This window comes from Pantherophis guttatus, chromosome 9 (assembly GCF_059756535.1).
Source record: "Pantherophis guttatus breed Tessera chromosome 9, ASM5975653v1, whole genome shotgun sequence".
NCBI lineage: Eukaryota > Metazoa > Chordata > Lepidosauria > Squamata > Colubridae > Pantherophis > Pantherophis guttatus.
Genome location: NC_142071.1, coordinates 2,292,540 through 2,311,955, shown reverse-complemented (window position 1 = coordinate 2,311,955; position 19,416 = coordinate 2,292,540). Strand labels below are relative to the sequence as shown.

General features: G+C 40.8%; 1 protein-coding gene and 1 long non-coding RNA gene across 5 annotated transcripts in view; one reads left to right on the top strand and one right to left on the bottom strand.

Moving 5' to 3' along the window:
- The window catches only part of LOC132709502 (uncharacterized), a 56,317-nt gene extending 38,965 nt beyond the window's left edge, over positions 1 to 17,352 (top strand). Inside the window, exons 3-7 of one of the 4 annotated variants that reach the window (XR_015729377.1) lie at positions 6,124 to 6,329; positions 13,431 to 13,624; positions 14,430 to 14,511; positions 15,550 to 15,653; positions 17,225 to 17,352. This is a non-coding gene — a long non-coding RNA (uncharacterized LOC132709502). Of the gene's footprint in view, positions 1 to 6,123; positions 6,330 to 13,390; positions 13,625 to 14,429; positions 14,512 to 15,549; positions 15,654 to 17,224 lie in introns of those variants that run through there. The other 3 variants (XR_015729376.1, XR_015729378.1, XR_009620535.2) reach the window with 3 other exon arrangements.
- LOC132709499 (small serum protein 5-like) lies at positions 2,936 to 8,253 on the bottom strand. Its single transcript, XM_060683353.2, has 4 exons — positions 8,088 to 8,253; positions 6,212 to 6,305; positions 4,441 to 4,570; positions 2,936 to 3,116 (listed from the first exon to the last, which is right to left on the bottom strand). Exons 1-4 carry the CDS (start codon positions 8,106 to 8,108, stop codon positions 3,008 to 3,010), a joined length of 354 nt encoding a protein of 117 aa, XP_060539336.2. The 5' UTR covers positions 8,109 to 8,253; the 3' UTR covers positions 2,936 to 3,007.
- Positions 17,353 to 19,416: the final 2,064 nt, after the last annotated feature.

Here is a 19,416-nt window from a genome sequence, read left to right as displayed (position 1 = left end):
TCTAAATCAGGCAACAGTGAAGCCAGTGACTTTAAAATATGAATTATTATGTGTAAACACAGAAGAGGCGACGTAATGGTTAATATCATCCTGAAGATTGTGGCAGATCTCTGCATGGCCGTAATTTGGGGACGTGAAAGGAGCCTTAAACTGATGGATTTGAATTATCCATTTTGGAATTTTTTTTTTTGTGTTGATAAATATATTATATTATCTCGAATTACAAGGCAAGAGAATTATGCTGGGGCATGCAGAAGATCGGGTTGTTACCCACTACGATGACGGGAATTAATAATCTTGATGAAACCCATAATTATTACTATATGGAATATAATTATAATGTCACTCGGGTGGTTGTTTTTACTTTTATATATATAAGAAGATATTTACTACTGATGGGGGCAGATATGATTGAAGATCTTGAATAAACTGTTGCACCAGCAAGTTATGTTACCCGATTATGGATGTTGGTTCTACCAATCCAGTGGAAAGATCTTAAAGAAGATATTATATGGATTATAAATTTAAAGTTATTGTCTTTTCTTTCTTTTTTTTTTTTTATTTAGATATAATGGAAAATATAGACATAGATTTTTAAGTAGGGTGGGCAGTGAATCAATGATATTAAGAAATGTTGTGTATGGTAATTTTGCTTGATAGTGGGTGAATAAGCTAGTCAGTAGATTGATTAGTCTAAGAAAAGGGATTTTTAAGTGATATATTTAGGGGAGTGGAGGAAATGGATACAGTGGAATAAATGTTAAACTAGATTTGATGGGGAAGGCTGCTTTGAAATGTCATAGTAATATACATAGAAGATTAAATGTTAAAGTAGGACTTATTGTATAGTTTTAAAGTGGAGAAGTTATAATGTCATAGTATAACGTCTTTTTTTTTCTTCTCTTTTTCCTTTTTTTCCCTTTCTTTTCTCTTTTCTCTTTTCTGAAATGTATGGATAAAGGGGGATGTTATAATATTAATAATATTTTTAGTAAGTAAAGGTCAATATCTTGAGGAGGGAGTAAGTAATCTGTTACGAATTAGGTTTTTTTTTGTTATGAAGAAGTCACGGGGGGGATGGGTGGGGTGGGGAGGGGGGGTTAGGGAGGGGGAGGGAGAGGGGGGGAAAAAAAGGGGAAAAAATCTGTATTTGAAAACTTTTTCAATTAAAAAAAAAAAAAAGAATGTTATCTGAATCTTCTGCTTATATGGGTTTCCATGCATGCTTTTTGCCTGTCTGTTACAACCTTCAGTAAGGCATTTGACAAAGTAGACCACAACCTCTACAAGATGGATTCAAAATTGTCAGACCAACTCAATGTATAGTCCTCAATGGAATATCATGCACATGGAGGGAAGTATGTGGAGCGGTACCCCAAAGCATGTTTTAGACCCAGTATTCTTCAAAAGCTCAGAAACAATTTAGATGGCAGGATACTGCAAAGGCAGAACTGTGATTTTCAGTTCTGGTTTTGTACTAATGCAATACGCTTGATCTCTAATAAACTATACTTTTCTCAACAAATGGAGCCAATGTTTGTTTGTATTTAGACGTTTATGTTGTGGCAGCTCCGGCATTTTCTTAAGTTTGCATCAATGGAGTATTTTTCGGAGTATAAGACGCACCTTAGTTTTTGGGGAGGTAAATAAGAAAAAAGCTGATTGGCGGGTGGATCTGCCTCCTGGAATACCCCCTCTTCCCAGAGGTGAATTTTAACAACAGGTTCGTTGGTTGAGAGTTCTGTGCCTTGCTTTTTTTCCAGCCTCTAAAACCACCTTTTTCAGAGGCTTTTTTTTTTCTGCCTCTGAAACTTCTGAAACTCCGTTTGAGAAAAAACATTTTTTTCTGCCTCTGAAAGCCTCCGAAACAGAGCTTCAGAAAAAAAAATCCTCTGAAACTTCGTATCAAAGGCTTTTTTTTCTGAAGCTCTGTTTCGGAGGCTTTTTTCCTGAAGCTTCTTTCAGACGTTTTTTTTCTGAAGCTCTGTTTGGAGGCTTTTTTTCTGAAGCTTCTTTCAGAGGTTTTTTTTTTTTTTGAAGCTCTGTTTGGAGGCTTTTTTTCTGAAGCTTCTTTCAGAGGTTTTTTTTTTTTTGAAGCTCTGTTTGGAGGCTTTTTTTCTGAAGCTTCTTTCAGAGGTTTTTTTTTTTTGAAGCTCTGTTTGGAGGCTTTTTTTCTGAAGCTTCTTTCAGAGGGTTTTTTTTTTTGAAGCTCTGTTTGGAGGCTTTTTTTCTGAAGCTCTGTTTGGAGGCTTTTTTTCTGAAGCTTCTTTCAGAGGTTTTTTTTCTGAAGCTGTTTGGAGGCTTTTTTTCTGAAGCTTCTTTCAAAGGTTTTTTTTTTTGAAGCTCTGTTTGGAGGCTTTTTTTTCTGAAGCTTCTTTCAGAGCCTTTTTTCAGCTTCTGAAATCTCAATTTCAGAGGCTGGGCGGGGCTACATTTGGAGTATAAGACGCACCCAGATTTTAACCCTCTTTTTTGGGGGGGGGTGAAGGTGCATCTTATACTCCAAAAAAATACAGTATTTAGTCCCAATTATTTATCTTTTAAGTTCACCACTGCATCTCCAATGCAGAGCAATTCAATGAGGCCAGAACAGAAAGAGTGAAGGCTAGAATAGGCCTGGGAATATGAAATTCCTGCCTAAGACTCAAAAAAAAAAAATTATTTAGGCTTAGCCTGCTTAGCACCAGAGGATAAACAGACTTCAAAGAATGTTGAGGTGAAAAGCTGACAATGAATTCTCATTTCTAATGCTTTCAATTCTTCCTTGCTCTCGATGGGCTTTTTGACAAGCAGCATTCATACTCAAGCAATGTTTGCTTGCTAACACAATGCCAGACTAATGCAGGCAATATCTCCCAGCTATACGTGCCTTACATCGCAAGTTCCACCTCACGTTTAACCTGATTGTTATTGAATAAAAAGAAGAGGCAAGGAAGACGCTGAGGAGAGATTTATTCAGCTTCATGTATACATAAGAGATTTATTCCAGCTCCTCCATGTGGAGAGATCAGACATCACATCGCTTCGATGGGTCATCAAGTCTATAGAATTCATGTTTACATGTTTCTGGATTGATCACTGTTTTACATCCTTCTATTACGGCAATACCACCATACCTTCAAGGGGGGGGGAGGAGGAGTAAAAAGAAGAAGTTATAATCAGTCAAAGTTGACCTTAATTGACAAGGTCATCAAGGATCATCTGCCACCTTTGAACTTGCACAAAAGGATAGAAACTCCCTGGGAGAAATGTTGATGCAGCCAAGACTTTATTTCAAGTCCCACAACTTCTGAAGGCAACTTCTGTTCCATTAGTTGATTGTTCTCACTGTCAGGAAATTCCTCCTTATTTCTAGGTTGAATCTCTCCTTGATCAGTTTCCATCCATTATTTCTTTGGGTGCCTTGGAAAATAGCTTGACCCCCTTCCTCTCTGTGGCAGCCCCTCAAATATTGGAAGATGCTCTTCTGTCTCCCCTGGTCCTTCTCTTCCCTAGACTAGCCATGCCCAGTTCCTACAACCATTCTTCATATGTTTTAGCCTCCAGTCCCCTCATCATCCTGGTTGCTCTTCTCTGCCCTTTTTCATAGAGTCTCAATGTCTTTTTTATAGTGTGGTGACCAGAGGTGGGTTTTAGCAGGTTCTGACCAGTTCTGGAGAACCGGTAGCAGAAATTTTGAGTAGTTCTGAGAACCGGTTGTAAAAATTCTGACTGGCCCTGCCCCCATCTATTCTCTGCCTCTCAAGTCTCAGCTGATTGGGAGGAAATGGGGATTTTGCAGGACTCTGAGGCACCCCGCATTGAAAAGACTCGGGGCTTCACCCAGGGGTGAAATGCTCCCGGTTCGGACCGGATCACCTGATCCAGTAGCAATGGTGGCTACTAGGTGATTTGGAGAACCAGTAGCAAAAATCCCTGCCCGGCCCCATGCCCAGCTGAGCCGCACAATCATCAGAGGCTTTTTTTAAAATTATTTTTAAAAGCATTTTTTCTACAACCTCTTCGGCCCAAAAAATGCTTTTAAAAGTAAAAAAAAAAAGCCTCGCACGGCTCAGCTGGGATCATCAGAGGCTTTTAAAAGCATTTTTTCTACAACCTCTTCGGAAAAAATGCTTTTAAAAGCCTCTGACGATCCCAGCTGAGTTGCTTGATTGTCAGAGGCTTTTCAAAGCATTTTTATTTACAACCTCTTTGAGGTTGTAGAAAAAAAATGCTTTTAAAAGTAAAAAGAAAAAAGTTGGCCACGCCCACCCAGTCACATTACCCCCACCACCACCAAGCCACGCCCACAGAACCAGTAGTAACAAATTTCACCACTGGCTTCACCTCTCCTGCGCCACCAACACTGACTGGAACTGGCCATGAAGTCCAGAGAAGTAGGGCAGGGCAGTGTCTCCCATTCACCACCACCCCCCATAAGCTGCTAGCATGATTTCTTACCTGTGACAGCATGTTAATCCGTCTTTGAGACAATTGCAACTCATACAATCATCTGTATTCCATTTGGACCCAATGGGATGCTTTTTGCCATCAAATGGATCCACGCAAGTGGTTGGCCACACCTCTTTTCCTAAATAAAAAAAGACTCCAGTTGAGCCGGAAGATGCATCCAAACTTACTATGGTGCAAAGGTGACTAATACACAAATTCTCTGCATTTTTTAAAAAAAAATTGATTTACATGCCGCCCTTCTCCGGAGACTCAGGGTGGCTTACAATGCGCTAAGCAATAGCCTTCATCCTTTTGTATATCTATACAAAGTCAGCTTATTGCCCCCACAAACTGAGTCCTCATTTCACCTACCTTAGAAAGGATGGAAGGCTGAGTCAACCTTGAGCCTGGCGAGATTCGAACCTGCAGTAATTGCAGGCAGCTGGTCTTAATAACAGGGTGCTTTAGACCACTGTACTACCAAGGCTCTGTAGCATTTGCTACAAAGCATTTTATTCTGCTTATTAATCTGATTTGTAAGAACCCCTGATGAGCTAACAACTTCTGCATTAATATGGTTGGGGGTTTAGGAGACCTTTGATGGAAATCTGGGTTAAACGAAATAACAGAGCTGGAAGGGACCTTGTAGGTCATCTAGTCCAAACCCCACCCCAACCCAAGTAGGAGACCCCTACGCCATTTCTGATAGATGGCAGTCCAGTTTCTTCTTGAAAGCTTCCAGGGATGAAGCTCCCACAACTTCCGAAGGCAACTTCTGTTCTATTGGTTGATCGTTCTCACTGCCACAAAATTCCTCCTTATTTCCAGGTTGAATCTCTCCTTGTTCAGTTTCCATCCATTATTCCTTGTCTGGCCTTCGGGTGCTTTGGAGAATTACCTTGACCCCCTTCCTCCTCTCTATGGCAGCCCCTCAAATATTGGAAGACTTCTATCCTGTCTCCCTTGGTCCTTCTCTTCACTAGACTGGCCATGCCCAGTTCCTGCAACCGTTCATTGTATGTTTTAGCCTCCAGTCCCCAAATCCTCTTGGTTGCTCTTCTCACTTTACTTTACTTTACTTTACTTTACTTTACTTTACTTTACTTTACTTTACTTTACTTTACTTTACTTTACTTTACTTTACTTTACTTTACTTTACTTTACTCTCATTGCATCTCATACAACAAAATTAAATGCCATTTTCAGTGTACATTATAACTATAAAAATAAAAAACAAACACACATCCTTCACATTATATACAGAGGTGGGTTTCAGCAGGTTCTGACCAGTTCTGGAGAACCAGTAGTGGAAATTTTGAGTAGTTTTGGAGAACCGGTAGTAAAAATTCTGACTGGCCCCGCCCCCATCTATTCTCTGCCTCCTGAGTCTCAGTTTGAGGAAATGGGGATTTTGCAGTAACCTTCCCCTGGAGTGGGAATGGAGCGGGTGGGAATGGAGTGGGTGGGAATGGAGATTTTACGGTATCCTTCCCCTGCCACCGCCTACCAAGCCATGCCACATCCACCAAGCCACACCCACAGAACCAGTAGTAAAAAAATTTTTGAAACCCACCACTGTCTTCAGTGTACATTATAACTATAAAAATAAAACACAATTGAATTGAAACACATTCTATACACTTGAATTGAAAACCTCTGATGTTGCATTAATATTCTCTGCACTCTTTCTAGATATTTCTTTTTATAGTGTGGTGACCAAAAGTGCAGGATTCTAGCAGTACGGTCATGATTTCTTCAGATCAATAAAGGGCTTGGTTACCATTTATAAACTGAGGTTTAAAGGGCTCCGACATGCATGCTCCGTGACATTTAGCCAGCATGAAAGAGAGGACGATCAGGCTGAAGAAGACTCTCTGAGAAAGGAAGAAAAGAAGAAGGTAAGTCACCAGAGAACTTGGTGGATGCTTCAGAAACCAGCTGTTCAAAATCTTTCTAATGTCCTCTTCAATACAAGTAATCCTCAACTTACAACAGTTAATTTAATCAACGTTCAAAGTGACAAGGGCACTTATGACCATTTTTCACAGTTGTGATCTTTGCAGCATCCCCATGGCCGTGTCATCAAAATCCAGATGCTTGGCAACCACTTCATACTCATGAACCCTTCCAGAAGCAAAACGTCTGCATTGGTATTGATGGAATTGACCCCACTACAAATGGAAGGGGACATACCTTACCCCCACATCAGCGTCTGCCCCCTTTTCGCGCCTTCTCCCACCTGGGAGACTTTGTGGAGGGGGAAAAGGGGACAACCCTGAATCTGTATTACTGAGTTGTTGTGTCCTCCATACCAGGAGTCTCCAACCTTGACATCTTTAAGACTTGTGGACTTCGACTCCCAGAATTCCTCAGCCAGCTTTGCTTTCCTGGCTGAGGAATCCTGGGAGTCGAAGTCCACAAGTCTTAAAGTTGCCAAGGTTGGAGACCCCTGCCCCATACCAAACATTCATTTTTGCATGTGTGTATCAGAGGTGGGTTTCAGCAGGTTCTGACCAGTTCTGGAGAACCAGTAGTGGAAATTTTGAGTAGTTTGGAGAACCGGTAGTAAAAATTCTGACTGGCCCCGCCCCCATCTATTCTCTGCCACCCAAGTCCCAGCTGATTGGGAGGAAATGGGGATTTTGCAGTATCCTTCCCCTGCCACGCCCACCAAGCCATGCCACGCCCACCAACCCATGCCACGCCCATCAAGCCACACCCACAGAACCGTTAGTAAAAAAAATTGAAACCCACCACTGGTGTGTATCTATCCTTAATGCTACTAAATGTCTATTTAAAAAACTCTTATTTTATTTTATTTTATTTTATTTTATTTTATTTTATTTTATTTTATTTTATTTTATTTTATTTTATTTTATTTTATTTTATTTTATTTTATTTTATTTTATTGGATTTCTATACCGCCCTTCTCCCGAAGGATTCAGGGCGGTGAACAGGCACAATAATAACACATAAATACAAAAATTTAAAATAGAATAAAAACGGATTAAATAATTTGGCTGAAACAAATTTAAAATACCCGATAATTTAAAAACAAATTAAAATTTACAGTTAAAAGGGGAGAAGATTTAGGCCAGGGCAGCTTGATGAAATAAGAGAGTCTTGAGCGCGTGACGGAAGGTGCGCAGATCCGGGATCCTCCGTATCTCTGGGGGGAGCTCGCTCCAGATCGGAGGTGCCCCCATAGAGAAGGCTCTCCCCTTAGGGAAGATGTGCCAGTTTACCTATTCCAGTAAATAGAACTTTGAAAAATGCTCACTTCAGAGTCTTTACTTGGAGTTGGGGTTTTTCTCGAATGCTGACACTCTACTTGAGTCCCTACTCAAAAAATACCACCAGTTACATCTGGATTTTACACTCATCCCCCAATGCAATTCATTCATCGTTCTTTTTTGTCCTTTCTCTCTAGAAAGCATTTGTGCTTCAATTCTTTCTGTATTTCTGTCTTTACTGTATCTAAACAATGCACAGAGTATTTCTCTCATTATTATAAGCGCAATTACAACTCTGGGTTTCAGAGAACCGCTGTCCCAAAAGGGGCCATTTCATTCCTCCAGCCATTCTCCTCTCACATCCGAGTTAAATCGAGCTCTGGGTTTGTGAATAAAGAAGAAAGAAGAAACCATTTTACTTACCATCTTGGCTTTGGAGAACATCTAGGAAACTCTTTTAGGAAGGAAGCCCAAAGTGCAGCACTTCTCTCTGAGGCCAACAAGGAATCTGCTCCTCCAATTTATACAAAAACCAAGACCGTCCCTTGTGCAATTAAAAAGAAAAAAAAAATTCTGAGTGAAAGTTGTGTCAGAAGAGCCATTGCCAGAAGGGAAATATTTATGACTAGTTTCTCTTTGTTTTGTAGATGTGATAAGGGGAAAGTATTTTGTCATCTTTTACAACAACATGCTTTAAATTTTAAATTGATTTTAAATCGGATTGTTTTAATTTACGGCCAAAATATTTAATTATTTTAAACTGTTTTTTAAATTTTGTATGTTCTGTTTTTTACTTTGGCCGTTCACCGCCCTGAGTCCTATTTGGAGAAGGGCGGTATAGAAATTGAAACAAATAAATAAATAAAATAAAATAAATAAAATAAAATAAAAAATAAATGATGGCCAGCAGGATGTGTGAGTTTCAAACAGCCAGATGTTCAGCCTTTTCCTCAGCTGCCCCCAAGATGCCCTCTTCCCATGTCGGGTACAGGTCGTCCTCGGCTTACGACCACAATGGAGCCCAAATCAGGGGTGAAATACTCCCGGTTCGGACCGGATCGCCCGATCCGGTAGAGATGGAGGCGGGTGGTTCAGAGAACCGGTAGCAAAAATCCCTACACCCCCCCCCCCATTGCCCAGCTGAGCCGCGCAATCATCAGAAGCTTTTTTTTTATTTTTAAAAGCATTTTTTCTACAACCTCTTTGGCTGAAAAAAAATGCTTTTAAAACTAAAAAAAAAAGCCTCTGCTGATCAGGCAAGTCAGCTGGGATCATCAGAGGCTTTTAAAAGAAAAAATATGAGCCAATTGCTTACGATCGCGAGGATGCTGTAACGGTCATAAGGGTGAAAAACTGTCATAACTCACTTTTTTCAGTGCCGTTCTCATTTTGAAGGGTCACTAAATGACAGTTGTGCTGTTGTTTTTGCCGTGTTACATGACTGTGTTGCTTCTCTGTGTCATATAATATATGTGGGTATATGCCAGGGGTTAAATTTACTTACCTTCACTACTGATTCGCAGATGTGAGCACGTGCGCCTCCTCCATGCATGTGCAGAGCAGTGGTGGGTTGCTCCCGGTTCAGACCGGTTCGCAAGAACCGGTAGTAAAACCAGCCGGAAGTCCCAGCCACCACCCTGGATGTCGTCATCAGCGATTTGCGTATGTGCAGAAGCTTCTGCACACACATAGCGGGATCCCGTTGCAAACCAGTAGTAAAGGTAAGTAGAACCCACCTCTGGTGCAAAGACTTCTGTGCATGCACAGAGGGTCAAAAACAGGACGTGATGACATCCAGGCAGGTGAGCGGAGCCTCCTGCCACCGGCACTACCGGTTCACCCGAGCCGGATAGAACCAGCTCAATTTCACCACTAGTATATGCATAATTTTGTATTTATTTATTCTATCATGTTCATGTAGTGTATATTGGAGGTGTTGACCCTTTGAGAGCTGTATGCAACGAAATGTCACTTTAATGCATGCCGATTAGTGTACATTCAAAGTGACAATTGGACTGCCTGTTGTAAATTGAGTTACTACCTGTAGTTGTAATTGCAACCCATCTGGTTATTGACTGACCTACTCTGGAGAGTGGGTCTTACTCTTCAGTCTTTCTCAGGGACTCCCAAGCCAAAATGGGGCATTTGAGAGCATTAGGAATGTCCTCTCTTTATACGGCTTTCCTTGCAGGGTCTTTGTGGGTTATAATCTCGGGTGTTTTTGTCCTGCATTAGTCTTGCCCACTTACTATCTGGCTGTGTTCAAGGGAAGCTGTTTCTCCCCTTGAGCACAGCCCCATGGACCTCTCCCATGGACCTCTTGTAGGAGATGTTTCTGGTGAAGGCATTTGACAGAGTAGACATACTTTCCCTGCAAGCTCTTTCTCTCTTGGTTATCAGCTCACATGGTTTTGTTCTGTGTTAGTCCTACCCACTTGCTCTCTGGCTCTGTTCAAGGTGAGCTTCATATTCTCCCATGGACCTCTTGTAGGACATGTTTCTGGTGAAGGTGCACAGAGCTGCTTTACTCCAGCTCTTAGTCTTTGCTGAGACATGATTTTCACTTTCCTGGAATACCAAACGTCCAGAGCAGTAAGAAAACCCTATAATTATCTATTTCCTTCTTTTACGTCAAACCCAAAAGAATTGTACTGTAAAATAAAGCTTGGAGTCCTCCTCCGTTATTTTTATTACAGTTTATAGATATTGGAATGACTCATTCTCTCTGAAATGTTGTTCAGGCTAGTGTTTCAGGTTTATTCTCATTGAAATGTTGTCATATTAGTTTTCCTGGTTTTGTTTCCATAGGAAAATAGATTTGCCTTTGAGATAGAATTATGACTTCCCTTTCATTCGGTTTTGCAGACTGAGCCTGAAAGGGATGTTTGATTTTGTTTTCTTTTTGAGAGCTCAGCAAATTAAAAATCTTGCATATGATTTATGACAAAACAATGATTTGTTTTGTCCCTTATTTCCAGCGTATGAACTATGGTCAAAGAGTTTTTTTTAGCGGAGAGAGTAGGATCAAGGAAAATAACATGGGTTTGTCAAAAACAGAGCATGCCAGACTAATCTTATTGCGTTCTTTGACAAAGTGACAAAATTAGTGGACCAGAGGAATGCTGTCGATATAATTTACTTGGACTTTAGTAAAGCATTTGATAAAGTAGACCATAACCTACTACTAGATAAAGTAGGAAAACGTGTGTTAGACAGCATCACCATCAGATGGATTCGTAACTGGCTGACCAACTGTACTCAACGGATAGTCCTCAATGGAACTGCATCTACATGGAGGGAAGTATGCAGTGGAGTACCCAAGGGCTCTGTTTTAAGCCCAGTGCTCTTCAACATCTTCATCAATGACTTGGACGAGGGGATAGATGGGGAACTCATCAAATTTGCAGATGACACCAAGTTGGCAGGAATAGCCAACACTCCAGAAGATAGACTCAAGATACAGAAGGATCTTGACAGACTTGAACATTGGGTGCTATCTACGATGTAAAAAAGATGTTGAGACTCTAGAAAGAGTGAAGAGAAGAGCAACCAAGATGATTAGGAGACTGGAGGCTAAAACATACAATGAACGATTGCAGGAACTGGGTATGTCTAGTTTAATGAAGAGAAGGACCAGGGGAGCCATGATAGCAGTGTCCCAATATCTCAAGGGCTGCCCCAAAGAAGAGGGAGTCAAGCTATTCTCCAAAGCACCTGAGGGTAGAACAAGAAGCAATGGGTAGAAACTAAGCCGTATCATCTGCAAATGCCTGTGTCTTATACTCTTCTTTTTTAATTTTAACCCTTATATTTCCTGATTATTCCTGACCTGAATTAATAAAACTTCTAGAGAAAGAATAAATAGGAGAGGGGATAGTGGGCATCCTTGCCTAACCCTCTTATTTATGGTGACTTTATCTGTTAGATCTCCATTTACCATTATTTTCACGGTTTGATTTCAATATATTGTCTTGTTCGTTCTGATAAATTTTTCTCCAAATTTCATAGTGATTAGTTGTGTGATTAAGAACTGCCAATTTAAGTTATCAAAAGCCTTTTGCGCATCCACCAGTACGTACTAACACTAATTGTTTTTTGGGGTGAGCCTCATAGTACACTAATATGTTCATTATAATTCTTGTGTTGTTTCTTATTTGTCATTTGGGTAAAAACCTGTTTTGGTCCGAATGTATAATATTATTTAATATCTTTTAAAGTCTTTCTACTATAATGGTTGCCCGAATTTTATAGTCAGCATTTAGAAGCGAGATTGGCCTGTAATTTACATAACAATAAATTACAGCTCTTTACATCTTTATTGCATGTTTTCACACTCTCCGTGACTCACGCTGTGTCAATGTTATTTACTTTGCTGCTACACTCTGATAAAAAGCTATGGGATTATAGTTTGCTCGTGGGAAATAAGACATATGACGGACCTCTGTTTTGTAATAAATCATTTACAAGACTTTAAAATTAACCAAAAGGAGAGAGAAGCTGTAACCCTATTCTAAAGGGCTGAGTCATTGCATGCTTTATTCTCCTAAGGAAACGAAACCTGAAACGCCAGTCTGAACAGCATTGCAGAGAGAATGAACCTGAAAGGCAAGTTTGAAGAACATTTAAGAGAGAATGAGCCATTCCAATATTGGGGGAAAGGAACTATAAAATAAAAAGGGGATAGACTCAAGATCGCGTGAAGTGTTAATACCACTCTATAAAGCCTTGGTAAGACCACATCTAGAATCCTGCATCCAGTTTTGGTCACCACACTATAAAAAAGATGTGGAGACTCTAGAAAGAGTGCAGAGAAGAGCAACCAAGATGATTAAGGGACTGGAGGCTAAAACATATGAAGAACGGTTGCAGGAACTGGGTATGTCTAGTTTAATGAAAAGAAGGACCAGGGGAGACAGGATAGCAGTGTCCCAATATCTCAGGGGCTGCCCCAAAGAAGAGGGAGTCAAGCTATTCTCCAAAGCACCTGAGGGCAGGACAAGAAGCAACGGGTGGAAACGAATCAAGGAGAGAAGCAACCTAGAACTAAGGAGAAATTTCCTGACCATGAGAACAATGAATCAGTGGAACAACTTGCCACCAGAAGTTGTGAAGTGCTATTGCTAGGGCTATTGCCATTGGTGTTTTGGTATTCCTGGAAATCATGTCTCATCAAACCCAAAGAGCTGGAGTAAAGCAGCTCTGTGTACCTTTACCAGAAACATCTCCTACAAGAGGTCCATGGGAGAGTATGAAACTCACCTCAAGCAGAGCCAGAGAACAAGTGGGTAGGACTAACGCAGGACAAAACCATGTGAGCTGGTAACCAAGAGAGAAAGAGCCTGCAGGGAAAGCAAGTCTACTCTGTCAAATGCCTTACTGAAGATTTTAATAGACAAAAAGCATGCAGGAAACACCATATAAAGAGAGACTTCAGAGGACATTCTTAAACCTCTAAAATGCCAGATTTTAGCTTGGGAGTCTCTGGGAAAAGAGTGAGATAAGTCCCACTTCTTCGTGTAGGACAGCCGATTTCCAGGTGGTCTACAATCCTTAAAATGGGTAGGGGGCATCTTCGGGGAAAGTGGGGAGGAGGAGGATGCCCATCTGGCTGTTTCCAGTCCTCTCATTCTGCTGGAGATTTTCAATCTCTCCTTAATGTACTCTTTTCTTACCATGTTGTTCTGAAGTTAATGAAATGGTTCCCCTTGATTGTATCTATAAAACAGAGACTAATGGAGTATGAAGCATGTCTTTTCCTTGTGGCAGGGCTTATTTCAGCACAACTTGCACCCGGAAAATGGTTAATAAATGCACAGGAGGCAGTCTCCCCTCTTACACTGCTGCCTTCTCCTTCCATATAAATCGGAGGAGCAAGTTCCTTACTGGCCTCAGAGAGAGCTGTTACTCCTGGTCATTCCTGCTACGAAGAGTTTCCTCGATTGTTTCCCAAATCCAAGATGGTAAGCAAAATTGTTTGCTGTCCTTTGCAGCGAGAGTTTGATCTGACTTGGATGTAAGAAGGGAATGTCTGTAGGAATGAGATGGATAATATGAGGCAGCTTTCTGGATATTATTGCGATGAAATAAAGCAGAAAATAAAAAATACATGGATAAATATTAATGGAGAATCAAATGCAACCAGATGCTCCTTTAGAACATCAAAAGAAAGATAGTAGAAAAAGAACGACTTGCTAAACTAATTAATTGCACTTTGTGGTATATGGGATGAGTGTAAAATCCAGGCATTGCTGATGTAATTTTTGGGCAAGGACTCAGACAGGATTAACAGTAGATACACAAATGAACAAACACCGTTTTTTGTATGGGAGATATATCAACTCAGTCATATAGATTCAAGATTGCCCTTTTTAGGAAGGAAGGAAGGAAGGAAGGAAGGAAGGAAGGAAGGAAGGAAGGAAGGAAGGAAGGAAGGAAGGAAGGAAGGAAGGAAGGAAGGAAGGAGGAGCATTAAAATTATATTATTTTATGGCTTCATAAATCTCTCACTAGAACATTCAGGAGAAAAGACATTGCTGAATACCAAAAAATAAAGATAAATTTCAACTGCTTTAATGATTTCCATTTTGTTGTTTGAACTTTGGCTTCCCACTTTGAATTGTGACAATTTAGAAATTAAAGAAATGGGGTAAAAGAAAGAGAAAAAGGAGAAAGGAGGAGAAATAGCCTTTGAGTCCATGAGTTTTGTGACCGGACATGACTTTTCTGGTCACTGATTGTATTTTTCTTCTTCTTCTACTTTCTTAGAGAATTTTCTTCATCCTGATTGCCTTCTTTGTCATGCTGGCTACGTGTCAAGGAGCCCTTCCATATAAACCCAATAACAAAAGTAATTGTTCCTTCTTTATCTGAGCAAATATTCTACTTCTTGCAGAAAGCTTGTAAAGGAGTTTCTGAAGCCTCAGGATACCAAAAATATTCATCTGTAGCAGAGGTGGTATTCAGCAGGTTCTGACCAGTTCTGGAGAACCAGTAGCGGAAATTTTGGGTAGTTTGGAGAACCGGTAAATACCACCTCTGACTAATCCCGCCCCCATCTATTCTCTTCCTCCTGAGTCCCAGCTGATTTGGGGGAAATGGGGATTTTGCAGTATCCTTTCCCTGCCACGCCCACCAAGACATGCCCAAAGAACCATGTACTAAAATTTTTGAATCCCACCTCTGATCTGTAGCCTTCCTTTCCTCCTTATCCCATCAATTAATTGCTGGAAATACACTCTGGAGTGTTTTCCACCCTTGCCACATTTGTCCAACAGTGGATTCATCACAGCAGCCCCCAAGTGTTCCAGTTAGTTTCCTGGTACAATTTGGCGATTTGGCTGTTGAGAATGACAGGATCATAGAGTTGGGTGGGACCTTGGAGGTCTTCTAGTCCAACCCCCTGCTCAGGCAGCAGGCCCTATATCCGTGATGGCGAACCTATGGCACGGGTGCCACAGGTGGCACGTGGAGTCTTATCGGTGGGCACGCGAGCTCAGCTTCGGCATGCATGCATGCACCGGCCAGCTGATTTTTGGGCCTTCTGGGCCCACCAGAAGTCAGGAAACACACTGTTTCTGGCCTCCAGAGGGCCTCTGGGGGAGTGGGGAAGGCTGTTTTCACCCTCCCCAGGCTCCTACAAAGGCTCTGGAGCCTGGGGAGAGCGAAAAACAGGCCTACCGAGCCCACTGTGCCATCGCTTGCCAAAAGTGGGGGAAGCATGGGGGGAGCGGGGCGCATAGAATTATGGATGTGGGCATGCACGCGTGTTCCCCTCGCTTTTGGCACGCGATGGCAAAAAAGGTTAGCCTACACAGCCCGATATCATTTCAGACCAATGTTTGTCCAAGATGCAGGTTTAATTGGAGTCTTTTGCCTTACTTTGAAGACAACAGTGTTCCATGCTTTCGTAAACCTGAAAAAAACAGCGAAGCGTTGGGTTAACTGCCACAGATGCGTGTGCCATATTTATGGGATGCATTGCTACTAGAGGTAGGAAGTTCTCCCCGGCGGCTATTGGATACATGATTTTCCTCATGATTTCTCTTAAATTAAGCCAGAAATGTTCAGTGAGTTTCTTTCTTTCTTTCTTTCTTTCTTTCTTTCTTTCTTTCTTTCTTTCTTTCTTTCTTTCTTCCTTCCTTCCTTTCTTTCTTCTTTCTTTCTTTCTTTCTTTCTTTCTTCCTTTCTTTCTTTCTTCCTTCCTTTCTTTCTTTCTTTCTTTCTTCCTTTCTTTCTTTCTTCTTTCTTTCTTTCTCATGGAGCGACTTTAGGCCGTTTGAGATAGCAGACTCCATGAACACCCATAAAGATTAAAATAAAGGTTTCCCATGTTCAGTCATGTGCATTTCTTAGCCAGGGGTGCCCGTGTTACCCAAATACACTCCCATGGTCATGTGACCATCATGACTATATTTATTTATTTATTTGTTTGTTTGTTTAAATTTCTATACCGCCCTTCTCCAATATAGGACTCAGGGCGGTGAACAGCCGAAAATAAAAACAAGACATACATACAAAACATACAAAATCTAAAAACTGATTAAAATAATTAAATCTTTTGGCCGTGATTAAAACAATTCCAATTTAAAATCAGTTTAAAATTTGACTCAAGCCAGCCCAGCTAGTTGAAATAAATGGGTTTTCAGGGCCCGACGAAAAATCCGGAGGTCTGTTATTGTACGTAACTCTGGGGGGAGGTTGTTCCAGAGGGTGGGCGCCACCACAGAGAAGGCTCTCCCCCTGGGGGTCGCCAGCTGACATTGTCTAGCGGACGGCACCCTGAGGAGGCCAACTCTGTGTGAGCGCACTGGCCGGTGGGAGGCTATTGGTGGCAGAAGGCGGTCTCGTAAGTACCCCGGCCCTAAGCCATATGCACGGACACTGTTAACTTCATACTGAAGTGATACCTATTTATCTACTCACATTCGCTTGCCTTTGAAATGCTAGGTGGTCAGGAGCTGGGGCAAGTAACATGAGCTCACCCCATCCTGCAGCACTCGGATCTCGAACCTCTTCTGTCAGCTTTCCAGCTGGTAAACTCAGGAGTCTTTCACTGCTGAGCCATCACACCCCTAATGCACACATATACATATGCAGAAACATTCTGCCTAATCGTTTTAGTGAATGATAACTGTAATTCATGATAGTCCTCCATAGCTAATCTTGGTGACTATATCATGTGTTCCTCTCCGGCTAATGATATTAAATTTCGAGGCCATTGAGACATTCAGCCCCTTGTTTTTCTCTCTAATGTTGAGCAAAGAGTATTAGGTGAAGTCCCAGGATGGTTGGGTGCAGAAGAGAGTGGAAAAACTGAGGATGGCAAGGGGAAGGATTTCTCCCTGTCTTCCTTCCTTTCTCCTGGACTCTCAGGGCTGGGAGACAGCTGTCTTGTCATTTCGTTTATCCTGCTGGGCCTGGTTGCAGATCTCCAAGAAACTCATAATCCTGGCTGTAATCAAACACAGGGAGACTCAAAATGTATTTTCAATCTTGAGATTTCTCCATGCCAAGAAGTGACCCTAACTTTTTCTTCTTCTTTTGTATTTCTTTGATTTAAGGTTCGGTAGTGCTTCAGATGCGCCTCCAAGATGCAAGAGAATAGTACACCTACCGTCATCCATGCACTGTTATTCTGATTAAATCTCTTAACATGTGAATGAATCTGAATAAACCTTTCACATAACCATCTTAGTGATTTTTCTTGTCTTTCCTGGATATTAATTAACATCTTGATATTGGTTTATAATGTCATGGAAATGGTGGAACAGGAGATGACACAATGATATTCTTCAATCCATTATTATTCACACGGAACAACCTAAAAATGCACGTGGAGATTGGAACAAGAGATATACTTGGGGACTAGAGAGTTTGGTTCATTAATTGGTTCAAATTACGGAACAAATCCTCGCATGAAAAATCAAGGGGGTCATAAAGAACCTTCAAACTTCATTTCCTGTACAGAAGAGAAGACCGTTCAACTGTGCTGAAAACAACCCCACAGTCACCGACTGTGATCAACCAAATACAACACAATTGTACAGTACAATCCAGACCTGAAGACTATGATAAAAGAGCCAGCATTTTGAACAGGCATCCCCACTTTGACATGTACATTATGGGTCGATGACGATGAACTAAGGGGTGGGTGCAAGGTTACAATTGCCATCCTGCAGGTTTTGACTCACATGGACACACACAGACACACAAACACTCATGATGCAGAGGTTCTTACTGCACCTGTGCATAGTTTGCTAATTGCAAAGTGACCAATAGGACAGCACTCCTATTGAGGGTCAACGTCATTGCCCAGAGGATCATGGGATGCCCCCTCCCCTTCTTGGAAGAGCTTTAGAGCTCCCGCTGCCTTAAGAATGTTCAAAATATCCTAAAAGATCCATCTCATCCCGGGCACCTGTTTTTTTTAACTATTACCATCCGGCAGACGGTACAGGACAATAAAAACAAGGACAGATAGGCTGAAGAATAGCTTCTATCCCAGAGCAGTAACTATATTGAATTTGACTCTATATTGCAATATTAATGCAACATCAGGGGGGTTTTAATTCAATTATATAGAATGTGAAGGATGTGTGTTTGTGTTTTAATTTTATAGATTTCCTTATGTATATGTACACTGAAGGTGGCATTTAATTTTGTTGTTCGAGGTGCAACGACCATAAAGGAAAGTTAAAGTTCTAGGAACAGAAGGAGGGAACACAACGTGCACCGATCTTGACATACACATATCTGCCTACATGGCTGCATTTGCACCATTTTGGGACATATCTCTGGTGGTTTACAACATTAAAAAATAAAACTACGAACATGCATGACAATAAAGTAAAGTTCAAGTTAAAGTTCTAGGAACAGAAGGAGGGAACACAACATGCACCGATCTTGACGTACACTTATCTGCCTACATGGCTGCATTTGCACCATTTTGGGACGTGTCTCTGGTGGCTTAGAACATTAAAAACTAAAACCATGATCATGCATATAAACATATAATGTGACCTTAAAAATCGCAATAGAAATAGAGAGATAGAAATAGGCCTGTAGTAGACACGTACATGTTGATGGGGACACATTGAGTTCAATTACGTGGTGCTTTTATTTTTATTGTTGGAAATGGTCCAAGCTTCAGCTGGAACACTTTAAAATATATATACTTTTATGGGGTTGAACTTTTTTGGTCTAGGATAGAAAATGAAATATTTGAAATAATTAAGAAGAGGGTCAAATTGAAATTGGAAACCATATTATTATTAATATTGAATGAAACAACATTAACAACTGGAGAAAGAGAATTGGTGAGGATTTTGGTTATAATGGGGAGAATTATAATTGCTAGATATTGGAAATTAAATGTTGACTTAAAATTAGAAGAATGGTACAATGAAACATGGAAATTTGCATTAAATGATAAATTGACTTGTGATATTAAAATTAGAAGTGGTATATATAAAGAAAATGTTTTTTGGAACACTTGGCAACCATTTGTGGACTTTGCACTTGGGAGATTGGATGAATCGGCACCAGTACCTTATCAAAGAGATTTCTGGAAGAATTGAAGACTTCAAGTTCCTAAAACTTCCTTTCCGTTTGTATAGCACGTTGGGGGGGAAAAATTTTTTTTTCTTTCCTTACTATTGATTTTTTGTATTGATTTTTTTTCCTTTTTGTTATTCCTTACGAATAAAAATATAATAAAAAACTTTTTTAAAAATGGGTAGGGCGCATCTTGGGG

Excerpts from the sequence above, each read along its gene's own strand:
- LOC132709499 (XM_060683353.2), bottom strand. The coding sequence starts at position 8,108 with ATGTTCTCCAAAGCCAAGATG. Across the intron at positions 6,306-8,087 it reads TGTTCTCCAAAGCCAAGATG|AGAGTCTTCTTCAGCCTGAT; the intron begins GTAAGTAAAATG and ends TTCCTTTCTCAG. Across the intron at positions 3,117-4,440 it reads GGATTAACATGCTGTCACAG|GTATGGTGGTATTGCCGTAA; the intron begins GTAAGAAATCAT and ends CCCCCCTTGAAG.